Source organism: Crocuta crocuta, unplaced genomic scaffold (assembly GCF_008692635.1).
Source record: "Crocuta crocuta isolate KB4526 unplaced genomic scaffold, BGI_CrCroc_1.0 scaffold92, whole genome shotgun sequence".
Lineage (NCBI taxonomy): Eukaryota > Metazoa > Chordata > Mammalia > Carnivora > Hyaenidae > Crocuta > Crocuta crocuta.
This window is the reverse complement of record NW_027528804.1, coordinates 2699223-2713291: the sequence shown is the minus strand read 5'-3', so window position 1 is coordinate 2713291 and position 14069 is coordinate 2699223. Positions and strand designations below refer to the sequence as shown.

Below are 14069 nucleotides of genomic sequence, written 5' to 3'. Positions count from 1 at the left end.
ATACCTGAATTTCATGCTATACTATGAACACTGTAAACAGAAGGACTGTCTGTTTTGTACATTGATGTACTCCCAGCCTGAAACAAAGTAAAGAAAGCAGTTCACAAACATTTTTTGAATAAGTGAAAACTTTTATTTGGAGAAGTTTTATGAATAGGAGTGATTTGTAGCCCTTGATGGGGAAAATAGTCTGCCTGATAAGATGTTGAATGATTTTTCCCTTGTCCTTATTCCTGTCTCTAAGAAAGAGATTATGTACCTGAATGAACTTACAAACTCTTCAATAAATAGCCCCAAGATGGTTTTCATTCCAAACATGAGAATCTGATACTGAAGTGGTGAATTTAGATGAATGTGGATGCTATGAAGTGGTTTTGATTCCTTGTTTGTCTCTGTAATGGAAACTAATTTATCTTTCTCTTAGATAAATACAGATCTTAGGAAATAATACTTTTCATTTTTTTTTTTTTTTGAGAGACGATAGTGTGCAAGCCAGGGGGAGAGTGGCTGTGGTGGGTGGGGGAGAAGAGAGAGAGAAAGAGAGAGAGAGAAAGAAAGGGAGAGAGAGAGAGAGAGAGAGAGAGAGAGAATCTAAAGTAGGCTCCACACTCAGCACAGAGTCTGACCCAGGACTTGATCCCACTACCCTCAGAGCATAACTCAAGCTGAAATCAAGAGTCAGAGTCAGATGCTCAACTGATTGAGACACCCAGGCACCCCAGCAAATAATACTTTGAGAACAGTTAAATGAGAACATTTTGGCCAATTCCTCGGGCTCTGTTCTACACATGTTCCATTCAGAAAGATCTTAGTACTTCCTCTGGTGCTTATTCCTTTTTAAAAGCTGAACTCAATAACCTTACACATTTTAATTATTTTTAAACGTTCCCTCATTCTTTAGTTATTACATTTTTTAATACTTAAAAAACTTTTTTAATGTTTTTATTTATTTCTGAGAGAGAGAGAGAGAGAGAGACAGCGTGAGCAGGGGAGGGTCAGAGAAAGGGAGATACAGCTGAGCTAGCTGTCAGCACAGAGCCTGACGTGGGGCTCAAACCCACGAACTGTGAGATTATGACCTGAGCCGAAGTCGGACACTTAACCAGCTGAGCCACCCAGGTGTCCCTATAGTTAGTACATTTAAATAGAATATTCTTTATAGTTATTACAGTTAAGCACGATGCTAAGTTCAGAGATATTTTGGAGAAGTTTGAAGAGTGACTAATTGTGTTGCTTCAGTGTCAGAATGTATACAATCAGATTTTATGTTCTTAAAACATTTCTGCCAAATTTAACTATGTTGCATAGGTTTATGTATTAGTTATCGTATGAGTTACCTATTGGTGTACAACAAATTATGCCAGAACTTACCAGCTTAAGATAACATTTATTATCATAGTTTCTGTCAGTCAGGAATCTGAGTGTGGCTTAGCTGGGTGCCTCTGGTTCAAGGCCCATCATGAGGTTACAGTCAAGCCAAGGACCTGGGCTGTGGTAATCTCATGGCTTTACTAGGCCTCAAGTGTTAGTGCCTAAGCTCACACATGTGGTCATCAGTAGACCTCAGTTTGGCTTCTAAACTCGGTTACTCATGTGGGCCTCCTCACAACATGGCAGCTGCCTTCCCTCATGGCTAGGAGAGAGCAATGTGAACACCCAAAACAGAAACTGCAGTTTTTTTTTATAGCTTGGTTTTGGAAATGATATCACCTCTGCTATATACTCCTGGAGGGAAGTGATTCACTAGGACTAATCCATACTCAAGGAGAGGGGATTACACAGGGCATGAATACTAGAAGGGGAATCATTGTAGGTGATTAAAAAAATTTTTCTTTGAACGTTTATTCATTTTTGAGAGACTGAGTGTGAGTGGGGGAGGGGCGCGCGCACGCGCGCACACACACACACACACACACACACACACACACACACACAATCTGAAGCAGGCTCCAGGCTCCAGGCTCTGAGCTGTCAGCACCAAGCCCGATGTGGGGCTCAAACCCACAAACTGTGGGACCATGACCTGAACCGAAGTTGGATGCTTAACCAACTGAGCCACCCAGATACCCCAATTGTTGGCCATTTTAGATGCTCCATATGGGACACACACATTCACACAAACACCAGTATGGACTTAATTGTATGTCTCCCCTGAATTTTTATGTTGAAGTCCTGATCCTCAGCAGCTGTAAATGTAACCCTTGTTTAGAGATAAGGTCTTTAAAGAGGTGATGAGGTTAAAGTGAGATCTTTAGGGTGGGAGATGGTCCAGTATGAATGATGTCCTTGTAAGAAGAGGAAATGCATGTGTATGTGTGCACAGAAAAAGACCGTGTGAAGACTCAGTGAGAAGGTAGCCTTCTCTAAGCCCAGGAGAGAGGCTTCAGAGAAAACCAAACCTGCCCACACTTTGATCTTGGACTTGCCAGCCTCTAGAACAGTGAGAAAATAAATTTCTGTTGTTTAAGCTACTGGTCTGTAGTATTTTGTTATGGCGGCCCTAGCAAACTAATATACAGGTATATAGTATTTTTAAAAGAAACAGGTCTTCATAGTTGTTTAAATGTCATGGTAATTGGAATGTATCTTTTTTCCGCCCTTGAAATTACAGGAGCAGAGTTCCTTTAGTTGGGACTGGGGGCCATCCTTTCCTACCCAGGGCATCTGGAAAGATGTCAGAATCGAAGCCTATAATATTTGTCATCTGAACTTCTTCACGTTTTCCCCTATCTTTGGTAAGCTAAGAGATGTGATTTCTTTGTTTTTTTGTTTTTTTTTTTGAGCCTCCTCTATGTTATAAGAATTGGGTTTATAATCTGAAGACATAGATATACTTTCCAGAGATTCATTTAAAAAGAATTTGGGTGACACATTAAATTTATAAGCATGAAAAATATACACAGACTGTGATTTGTCATGAAAATTTACAGTATAAAGCAGGAAGGAGGTAGATATTTTTAAACATATTTTGAAAAGAAAATGAGAGAAAGCAAGAGCAGCTCTGGGTTTTTCTGAGCTACGTTTTCCTTCTAAAAGGTTTGCTTGTCTTGTGTGCCTCTCTGTGGTCCCTGGTCCCCCTTTGAGAACTCAACTGTGCCCAGGTCTTGATTTACTTCAATCACTGGGCTGCCTTTCTGCCACTGCACGTTTTCTTTTCCGAAGGCCATGCCATACCAGCCTTCTTAAGAGTTAAAAATAAACCAGACCACACACAAAGCATAAAGAAAGTTTTGTGAGATAAAGAATACTACTTTCTCAGCCGAAGGAATGATTCCCAGACAGGAGCATTGAATAAAACGTCAGAAATCTCACTGATGTCAATGAATCCATGAAAAGCCAGTATTTTTGTTGAGTTGTTTGCCCTGCACGGTGTTTGTTTGGCACAGAAAGGAACTAGAATTAGTGCACTCATGCCTGCACGGGTAAGGGAGATAAGGTAAGGGAGGGGAGATAGAACAGTTACCACACCAAACAAGACTGTGTAATAATCCTTGTGGGATGAGTCCCCAGTAGTTTAGGAAATCAAAGATCAGTGAGGATTTGAGAAGTCAGGGAAATTGGTGAAGGGGGATCTTGAATGATACGCCACGATGCTCTGTCCAGTTACACGCAGACCTAACTGGATGGAATCTGCAAGCAAGAATGTGGCATGTCCGTGCAAGAGTCCTGGTGACCCGACGTTGCTATTTCATCAAGCCAAATCGTTTTTCTAAAGGCGGAAGACAAAAAAAAAAGCAAATCAGAGATGGTTGATAGTTGAGGTTATTAGTGCTGCTGGCATTTGTAAGTGGTAAAAAGGCACGAAAAGATGCAGTTTAGCCTGCATGTGTAAATGTGGCCATCCACAGCTCTCTAGTTTAATGCTTCTGAACTATTCAGAGGTGTAACTTGAACTGAGTTCTCCTACTAAAATCAAAGGATGATTCATTCTTTCCCGTCCCCACCAATATTTTTTTCTCAGATATATAATAAAATCTAGTGTGAGGAGAGGTCTGATTTCGCAGGAAGTTATTTATTTCATTGTTTTGAAGCTTAATCAGTGTTTTGGGTGGTTTGCAAAAAGTGCTATGAGTTCTAAATACTCTGGTACTTGAAAATGTTTGAATAACACTACTCTAGTTTACTTTAAAAATTTGAATATGAAGCTAAACATTTCTTCCTGAATATGAGTCATTAGAGTTCAGTTTATTAGTCACTAGTGACTGGGTGAATTTTATGTGGATTAAATCAATTTAAATGAGGTTTAAAATTTAATTTAGATTCAGTGTAATCAATTCCCCATATCAACTACGTTTTTCCTATTTTGTTACTGCAGAACTTTTTGTACTTAACATGTAGAAAAATGTTTCCTTTTCACAGGATATGCTCTGTGCATATCAAGCAGTAATTATATTTCTGATTAATTTTATAGACTTCAATTTGGTTATTTGATGTAATAAAGACAATTGAAGATAACATGTAAAATGAGGTGAGGAACTTCCTTTAGGAATTTTTTTCAGATTTTTTTTTGCAGTTTTTTTGAAAGACAGCAGTCATCACGGAAATCAACAGATATTTAAAAGTTGAAAAATAATGGGGTGCCTGGGTGGCTATGTTGGTTAAGTGTCTGACTTCGGTACAGGTCATGATCTCATGGCTAGTGAGTTTGAGCCCTGTGCTGGTCTCTGTGCTGACAGCTCAGAGCCTGGAGCCTGCTTGGGATTCTGTGTCTCCTTCTCTCTCTGCCCCTCCCCTGCTAGTGCTCAGTCTCACTCTCTCAAAAATAAATAAATGTAAAAACAAAATTTTAAAAACCTATTAGAAAATATTTATTTGAATAGTTCCTCTGTAGCCCTGAAATATTCTAATTCAGTTTTTTTTATTATTAAAACATTTTTTTTCAATGTTTATTTTTTTGAGAGAGAGAGAGACTGTGTGAGCAGGGCAGGGCCAGAGGGAGAGGGAGACACAGAATCCAAAGGAGGCTCCAGGTTCTGAGCTGTCAGCACAGAGCCCGACGTGGGGCTTGACCTCACCAGCCCTGAGATCATGACCTGAGCTGAAGTTGGACGCTTAACCACCTGAGCCACCCAGGCACCCCTGTAATTCAGGTTTTAATAGCAGTAGCTGTTCTAGGCACCCACATTTTTAGTGTTCTGGACAGTGAAAGATTGACCCTGGTACAGAAAAGGGAAGCTCAGATGTTTTTACTGGGTGCAGAAACCCAGCAAGATTCTCCTGTTCTTTTCTCTAGGGAAGGGGTGGAAGAATGACCCCATCTGCTGGGGGAGGGGTGGGGAAAGTCTGGCTGGACTTGGGTTTCTCCTTCCAAGGCTGGACTTTGGGAGGAGAGTTAGGGAAAAGATAGCTGGTAGGGGTGGGTGGATGCCCCAATTCGAAAGATTAGGACATTTATAAGCAAATAATCTGGCCCAAACTGCAGGCCCTGTGTGGTGGTGGTGGTGTTGGTGGTGGTGTGAGTGAGAGAGAGACAGAGACAGAGAGACAGAGACAGAAAGTGGGGGAGAGAGGTACATGTATTTATTTATTGATAATAAATAATAATGTAAATAATATTGTTAAGTCTTTCATATTTATAATCTATTGTGAATTGTTCACATTATGCCCTAAAATATACTAGGGAAGGATGATTGTGTAGTTTTATGAGCTTTTTATAAGCTTACTTCAACACAGTAAATCCAAATATATAAGAAGTATGTTCTGATGAAATGCTACATTGTTTAATCTGTTGTTGCCACAGTCAGAAAGAAATAGCACAGAGATGTTCTCAACATGTGAACCCTCCTCTTGAGCTGAGGTGAGCTGTGGATCTTTGACCTGTGCTTAAGCACTCCTGCTGCGCCCACACCCCCACCCTGTGATGCTGCCTTCTACCACCCTATCCAAATTTACTTGCTGCCTAAGCCTAAAGCACCCCCTCCTTCATACTCAGAAACCTGGCCTTTGAATTGGAGAAGTGAGTTTAGCTTTCAGCTTGACCCAGCCTGCCCAACAGAAGCCTGCATTGAAGGTCATTGCTGCCCTTTGCCCATAGTGAATATAATATTACAATAAAGCAAAGTTTGTCAATCTTGGTTAATGCCTTGTTTGATGCATTTATTTTGAATCAGTTTTTCATTCATCTTTGAGTTACTTTACCCATCAAATAACAGCATTTACCCTTGAAAATATCTTTATGGGTAGGTAGGTTGCTTGAGTAATCTCTCTGTAATTAGCTACCTTGTTGCCTGAGTAGATTTTTTTCCTCTGGAATTTACCAATTTATCCTTGTTTGGGGGAGATTCTGCTTTGTGTCTCTTTTGCTTTAGTTTCATTTTCGAGGATTTTATCCTGCTGAATAAGCAAGGAGATCTTGCTGCTTGGGAAAACAGCTGTTGTAACTAACTGAGCCTGCCTTTTTGGCTAATGCAAGCTGTTCGCTCTTTGAAAAGCAGCTGCGGAAGGCTGTCCTATAATCCTAGCAGGAACACAGGAAAATATCCTATGTTTGAATTTAAACATTCGGTGGCTTGGTCATTTCAGCCTGTCATCACTGTTTCTTCACTGCAGCTTTTCATCACCTATTAAAGATGCAAGGAGCAAGTGGGCAGAAGGAGGAGCTGTTAGATGCTCAGCAGGGTGAAGCTAATCAAGGCAACTATCTTTGAATAGCTTTCTCCTCCCAGTGAGATGAAACATTGTGTTTCATCTTACATAAGCAACCTCCCATCCTTTGCAGATCCTTCCCATGCTGACCCGAATGTGCTTCCATTTCATTGCTAGTTCTTAACCCCCCAGATGACATCGTGTATTCCTAACCGTGACCTGTGGGTATATTTTGTTTCTCTAGGTAGGTTTAACATCTTGCTTTTCTGGGTCGGGGTATAATTTATAGGGCCTGTCAAGGTCTACAGACAGTACATATTAAAGAAATATATTTCTACTGTTTGAGGCTCCCATAACTGTTGTCATGCTTTTGTGAGCTAGTTTAGGTTACAAAGATGGTATTTTGGCAAATGGAGGAACTGTGGCAACATATGATTATGATTTAGGAGAGGGTCAGATGCATTTACTCTGTGTTTGTACATTTCAGTGTTCTTTTTCACAGACCCTTTTTTATTAAGAGGCTAATATTTTAATGTTACATTCGCCTCCAAATGCTTTGTTTCACATTGAATGTATTTGATATTTGGACTCAAGATTCTGAAAGGCTTTGCTTTTTTTTAAATCATTTTATTTTTTTCATTATGATAAGTGTANCATCAGTTTGTTTTCTATAGTTAAGAGTCTGTTTCTTGGTTTCTCTCTCTCTCTCTTTTTCCTTTACTCATTTGTTTTGTTTCTTAAATTCCACATCTGAGTGAGATCATATGGTATTTGTCTTTTCCTGACTAACTTATTGAGCTTAGCATAATGCTCTCTAGCTCCATCCATGTTGTCACAAATGGCAGGGGTTCATTCTTTTTTATGGCTGAGTAATATTCCTCTGTGTGTGTGTGTGTGTGTGTGTTTGTGTGTGTGTGTGTGTATGAGAGAGAGAGAGAGAGAGAGAGAGAGCACCTCTTTATTCATCTATTGATTGACACTTGGACTGCTTTCATAGTTTGGCTCTTGTAAATAATGCTGCTGTAAACATAGGCGTACATATATCCCTTTGAACTAGTGTTTTTGTGTTTTTTGAGTAAATACCCAGTAGTGTGATTCCTGGATCATACAAGTAACTTTGCTTTTGGTTTTCCTCATTGTTCATATGCAGATTTCAATCATTGCGGGCCTGCTAGTGTGTTTTTCTTTGAGAGGTGCTTCTGTGAGAGATGCATGCAAGATGGAGAACATTAGAGTCAGGAAACATGGGCCCTCTACTTGTCCTTTGGCTCTGGAGCTTTTGAGCCAAGTTCTGCAGGTGGGGCCTCAGGAACCTCATCTACAAAGTGATGAGAAGATTGCCAAATTTCTTCTGCCTTTGACATTCCATGGTTCTTTTTCTGTGCTTTGTAAGTTACGGCAGTCATTACAACTGAGTGAAGGTATAAGTATGGAAGAATTCAGTTTTTCTTCAAGCTAGCTTGAAGCTAGACACATGACTACATAAAGACATTAATACTTGCAGCTTACTTATAATCAATTAAAGTAAGGTTTAGGATATGGCTTGAGAGTCTTTCTGGTAGTTGTAGACTCACTTGAGTTAAAGTGACTCAGCTATCTCTTATTTTTCTTTTTTACAAATTTTTATATGTTTATTTCTGAAAGAGAGAGAGACAAAGCATGAATGGGGGAGGGCCAGAGAGAGAGAGGGAGACCCAGAATCTGAAGCAAGCTCCAGGCTCTGAGCTGTCAGCACAGAGCCCCACGTGGGGCTTGAACTTGGGAACGAGGAGATCGTGACCTAGGCTGAAGTCGGATGCTCAACCAACTGAGCCACCCAGGTGCCCCCAAGCTGTCTCTTATTTTTCTACTTCCGTGTCGTATTATACTTCTTTTTCCTCTTAGACAACTGTGAATAAAGCTGTTTTCTTTCTTTCTCTTTTTAAAAGATGTTATTTTTAAGTAATCTCTATACCCAACAGGGGCTTGAACTCACAACCCTGAGATCCACAGTCACACGCACTATTGACTGAGCTGAGCCAGCCAGGCACCCCATGCTGTTTTCCTTTTTTTCTGACCACAGCTCAACAAAGAAATAGACCATATAGGAATATAAAAGGAGCTGGCATATTTTAGAGGATTTTAAGGTTAATGTATTGGCCACATGTACCCAAATTGGAGTTGTCTTGAAGATTGTTTGCATGAAGAGGCAGCACACATTATTCTGGGTGTGTAGCTGCCTACTCTTTATACAAATTTCCACCCAAGTCAGACTCATGGTGTTTTGTTTGTTTGTTTTTTAAAAAAATTTTTTTAATGTTTTATTTATTTCTGAGAGAGAGAGAGAGAGAGACAGCGTGAGCAGGAGAGGGTCAGAGAGAGAGGGAGATACAGAATCTGAAGTAGGCTCCAGGCTCTGAGCTGGGTGTCAGCACAGAGCCCGACGCGGGGCTCGAACCCATGAACCGCGAGATCATGACCTGAACCGAAGTCGAACGCTTGACCAACTGAGCCACCCAGGCACCCCTGTTTGTTTTTAAAGAGACCTCACCGGGGGCCCCTGGGTGGCTCAGTCAGTGAAATGTCTGACTCTTGGTTTTTGCTCAGGTCATGATGTCATGGTTTGTGAGATTGAGCCCTGCATCGGCTCTGTGTGGAGCCTGCTTGGGATTCTCTCTCTGTCCCTCTTTCTCTGCCCCTCCCCTGCTCATTTTCTCCCCCTCTCTCTTTCTCTCTCAAGATAAATACATAAACAAAAAAAGGTAAAGAGACCTCGCCGAATCAGCATTGGAAAACTTGAAAATGAGGCAGTGGCCAGCACCACATTGTCTGCCATCCTCTGGGTTGCTGCTTGATTAAGGAACACTCTAGACTGCGGTCTCTTCTTCAGGGAGCATCAGGTAGGCCATCACTGAGTCTTCAGGCCTGGGAAGACCTCAGCCTTGCCTGTCTTCCTTGTTTTAATAGAATTCCCCTATTGTTTGGGCCCCGAGTTGATTAGTCAGGGTAAGGAGATGTATAATAACTTGGTGTCATTGAGAAGGAGACCTGATTTTGAGACAGTTACTAGTTTAGCTATCCCCATCTCAGTACTTCGTCCATTTTTGAAATTATTTGCATTCCACTTCAGGAGAGCTGGGGGTGATAGGTATTGTTTGTTATTTTTTTAGATCTCCTTTTATTTGTTTTATTTTTTATTATATTATTTATTGAAGTATAGTTGTCACACATGTTACATTGTTTTCAGGTGTACAACATTGTGATGCAGTAAGTCCATATGGATATGGACTGTCCCCACAAGTGTAGCTACCATCTGCACCATACCACACTGTCACAGTGATACTGACTCTATTTCCATTGCTGAACCCTCTCTCCCATGACTTACTCATTGTATGATGGGAAGCCTGTATCTCCCAGTCCCCTTTATTCACTTTGCAACCCACCCAAACCCCTGCCCCTCTAGGAACCATCAGTTAGTTTTCTGTACTTGTGCATCTGTTGCATTTGTTTTTTGTTTTTTTTGTTTTTTGATTCCACATGTAAATAACGTCATACAGTATTTGTTTTTCTCTGTCTGATTCATTTCACTTAGCATAATACCCACTAGGTCCATTCTTTCTTGTGACCGAGTAGTATTCCATTATACACACATACCTACAGTGTCTTCTTTGTCTGTTCATCCATCAATGGACATTTAGATTGCTTCCGTATCTTGGCTACTGAAACCATGCCGCCGTAAACATAGGGTGCATATATCTTTTCAAATTAGTGCTTTTGTCTTCTTTGGGTAAATACCTAGTAGTGAAATTATTGGATCATGTGCTATTTATATTTTCAACTGTTTGAGGAAACTCCAGTTTTCCACAGTGGCTTCACCAATTTACATTCCCGCCAACAGTGTACGAGGTTCCTTTTTGTCTGCATCCTCACTTACACTTGTTTTTTCTTGTCTTTTTGATTCTAGCCATTCTGACAGGTGTGAGGTAATACCTCATTGTGTTTTGATTTGCATTTCCCTGATGATGAGTGATGTTGACCGTCTGTTCATGTGCCCATTGACCATCTATATGTCTTTTTTGGAAAAATGTCTGTTCAGGTCCTCTGCTTGTTTTTAATTGGATTATTTATTCTTTTTGATGTTGAGTAGTTGTATATGTTCTTTATATAATTTGGATATTAATCGCCCATAAGAACTTTCATTTGTGAATATCTTTTCACATTTAGTAGCTTGGTTTTTTATTTTGTTGATGGTTTTGTTTATTGTGCAAAAGCTTTTTATTTTTGTTTATTTTTGCAAGTTTTTATTTAAATTTTAGTTAACATATAGTGTAATATTAATTTCAGGAGTATTATTTAGTGCTTTATCACTTACATATAACATCCAGTGCTCATCACAAGTGCCCTCCTTAATATCCATCACCCATTTAACCCATCCTCCCCCACCTTCCCTCCAGCAACCCTCAGTTTAATCTCTGTAGTTAAGAGTCTTGTGGGGTGTCTGGGTGGCTCAGTCAGTTAAGTGTCCAACTCTGGTATTAGCTCAGATTATGATCTCACAGATTGAGCCCTGCATTGAGGCCCATGTCAGGCTCTGCACTGAGTGTGGAGCCTGCTTGGGATTTTCTCTCTCCCTTTCTGCTCTCCTACCCAAAATAAATAAATAAACACTAAAAAAAAGGAAGAGTCTCTTATGATTTGTCTCCCTCTTATTTTTTTCCTTTCCCCTATGTTCATCGGTTTTGTTTCTTAAGTTCCACATATGAGTGAAATCACATGGTATTTGTCTTTCTCTGACAAACTTATTTTGCTTAGCATAATACACGCTAGCTCCATCCACATTGTTTCAAATGGCAAATTTTCATTCTTTTTGTTGGATAAGTAATATTCCACTGTACATATATGTATATATCAAAGCCACATCTTCTCCATCCATTCATCAGTTGGTGGACATTTGGATTCTTTCCATTGTTTGGCTACTGTTGATAATGATGCTATAAACACATGTGCCCCTTCAAATCAGTATTTTTGTATTCTTTGGTTAAACACCTAGTAGTGAAATTGCTGGATTGTAAGGTAGTTCTATTTGTAACTTTTTGAGGAACTTCCATACTGTTTTCCAGAGTGACTGCACCAGGTTTCCTTCCTATCAATAGTGCAAGAGAATTTCCCTTTCTCTGCGTTCTTGCCAGCATCTCGTTAACTGTGTTCATTTTAGCCATTCTGATGGGTGTGAGGTAATATCTAATTGTGGTTTTGACTTGAATTACCTTGATGATGAGTGATTTGAGTATTTTTCATGTGTCTGTTAGTCATCTGTATATCTTCTTTGGAAATATGTCTATTTGTGTCTTCTGCCCATTTCTTAACTGGCTTATTGTTTTTTGGGGGGTTGAGTTTGATAAGTTCTTTATAGATTTGGGGTATTAAACCTTTATCAGATACGTCATTTTGTGCAAAAGCATTTTAGTATGATGTAGTGCTGCTTGTTTATTTTTGCTTTTGTTTTCCTTGCCTTAGGAGACCTATCTAAGAAAAAATGTTACTATGACTGATGTCAGAGAAATTATTGCCTATGTTTTCTTCTAGGAGTTTTGTAGTTTCATGTCTCACATTTTGGTCTTTAGTCCATTATGAGTTTATTTTTGTGTAAAGTATAAGAAAGTGGTCCAGTTTCATTCTTTTGCATATAGCTGTCCAGTTTTCCTAGCACTATTCATTGACAAGACTGTCTTTTTCCCATTGAATATTCTTGCCTCCTTTGTCATAAATTGTTGACCATATAGTTACAGATTTATTTATGGAGGTTTATTTTTTTCTATTGATCTATGTATGTATTTTTGTGCCAGTATCATACTGTTTTGATTACTACAGCTTTCTAGTATATCTTACTTCCAGCTTTGCTCTTTCTCAACATTGCTTTGGCTATTCAGGGTGAGAATGATAGATATTCTTTAGGAAAGGGTGATTTATCAATGCTAGGAAAGGTATGAAAGGAAGCTGTCTTAATTAATTAATTAACTTCTTAATGTTTATTTTTGAGAGAGAGAGAGACAGACAGACACGAGTTGGGAGAGGAGAAGAGACAGAGGGAGACACAGAATCTGAAGCAGGCTCCAGACTTTGAGCTGTCAGCGCAGAGTCCAAAATGAGGCCTGAATCCATGAACCATGAGATCATGACCTGAGCTGAAGTAGGATGCTTAACGGACTGAGCACACAAGTGCCCCCCAAAATGGGTCTTTATAAGAGGGAGCTCCCCTTCACTAGAAACAGGAATATATATTTAAAAAGTAGCAAGTAGGGGTGCTTAGGTGGCTCAGTTGGTTAAGTGTCCGACTTTGGCTCAGGTCATGATCTCACAGTTCGTGGGTTCGAGCCCCATGTCAGGTTCTGTGCTGACCACTACCTCAGAGCCTGGAGCCTGCTTCGCATTCTATGTCTCCCTCTCTCTCTCTGCCCCTCCCCTGCTTGTGCCCTATCTCTCTCCCTCAAAATCAAAAAAACATTAAAAAACAGTATGTGTGTGTGTGTGTGTGTGTGTGTGTGTGTGTGTGTTTTAAGTAGCAAGTAAAGAGAAGTGACCAGGTAATACCAGGAAAATTATTGATGATTCAAGTACATGACAGTACATGTTCTTTGTGAAACTAAATTACTTAAATTCTCCATGGCATCTGGAAGGAAAGGTTGTATTCCATTTGGAAGAAGAGGAGAGGGTGAAATATGTTGGTACAGTGTATCTGCTGACAACACGATAGGCTTTTTAAGTCTTCATATTGGGTTTTTAATTCTGCAGCCTTAGTTTTTTCAGTTAGTAGCACCCAAGGAAGTTAACTGGATGAAGCCTGGAGAATTGATGATTTACTTTAGAACGTTCTGTGTTAGAAACAATAGAAACTGCCAGTAACCTTTGGGAATTACACTATTTGTCTTCCTGTGAGAGGCCCTTACAAGCAGCTCATTTTCCACTGAACAGGAAATAATAGGAAACATTGAAGAAGTCAGCCCAAACTTGGTGGTTATTAGTTGGTAAGAGGTACCTAGAGGGCAGAACTAAAACCTTCAGGTGGAAATGAAAGAGAAGGGGATTTCAAATCAATGTGAAGAATGACTTTACAATAGTCAAGGCTAGCAAAAGGGAACGCTATTTTGTGAGGCAGGGTTTTTTTTTTTTCATTACAGATATTAGATGAGAATCATTTTTGGGGGGAAATATTTTAAGGTAAGGATCAGTAAACTTTTTCTGTAAAGATTCAGATAGTAAACATTTTAGGCTTTTGGGAGGCCAAATGGTCTTTGTTGTAACTACTCAACCCAGCCATTGTACTGCAAAGGCAACAGAAGACATAAATGAGCATTGCTGTTGTAGCCTGCTTGGCCTGCCTTAACAAAATACCATAGACTAGGTGGCTTGATTTCCTACATTTCAGACATTGATTTCTTACAGTTCTAAAAGCTGGTAAGGCTAATATCAAGGTGTTGGCTGATGGGTTTGTAGCGATAGCTCTC

General features: G+C 39.8%; 1 protein-coding gene across 3 annotated transcripts in view; it reads left to right on the top strand.

The window, feature by feature from the left end:
• MANBA (mannosidase beta) overlaps positions 1 to 14069 on the top strand; it is a 128424-nt gene that overhangs the window by 24175 nt on the left and 90180 nt on the right. For all 3 annotated transcript variants that reach the window (XM_077755754.1, XM_077755755.1, XM_077755752.1), the window contains exon 5: positions 2612 to 2735. In XM_077755754.1, coding sequence (XP_077611880.1) covers positions 2612 to 2735 — 124 coding nt within the window. The remainder of the gene's footprint in view (positions 1 to 2611; positions 2736 to 14069) is intronic.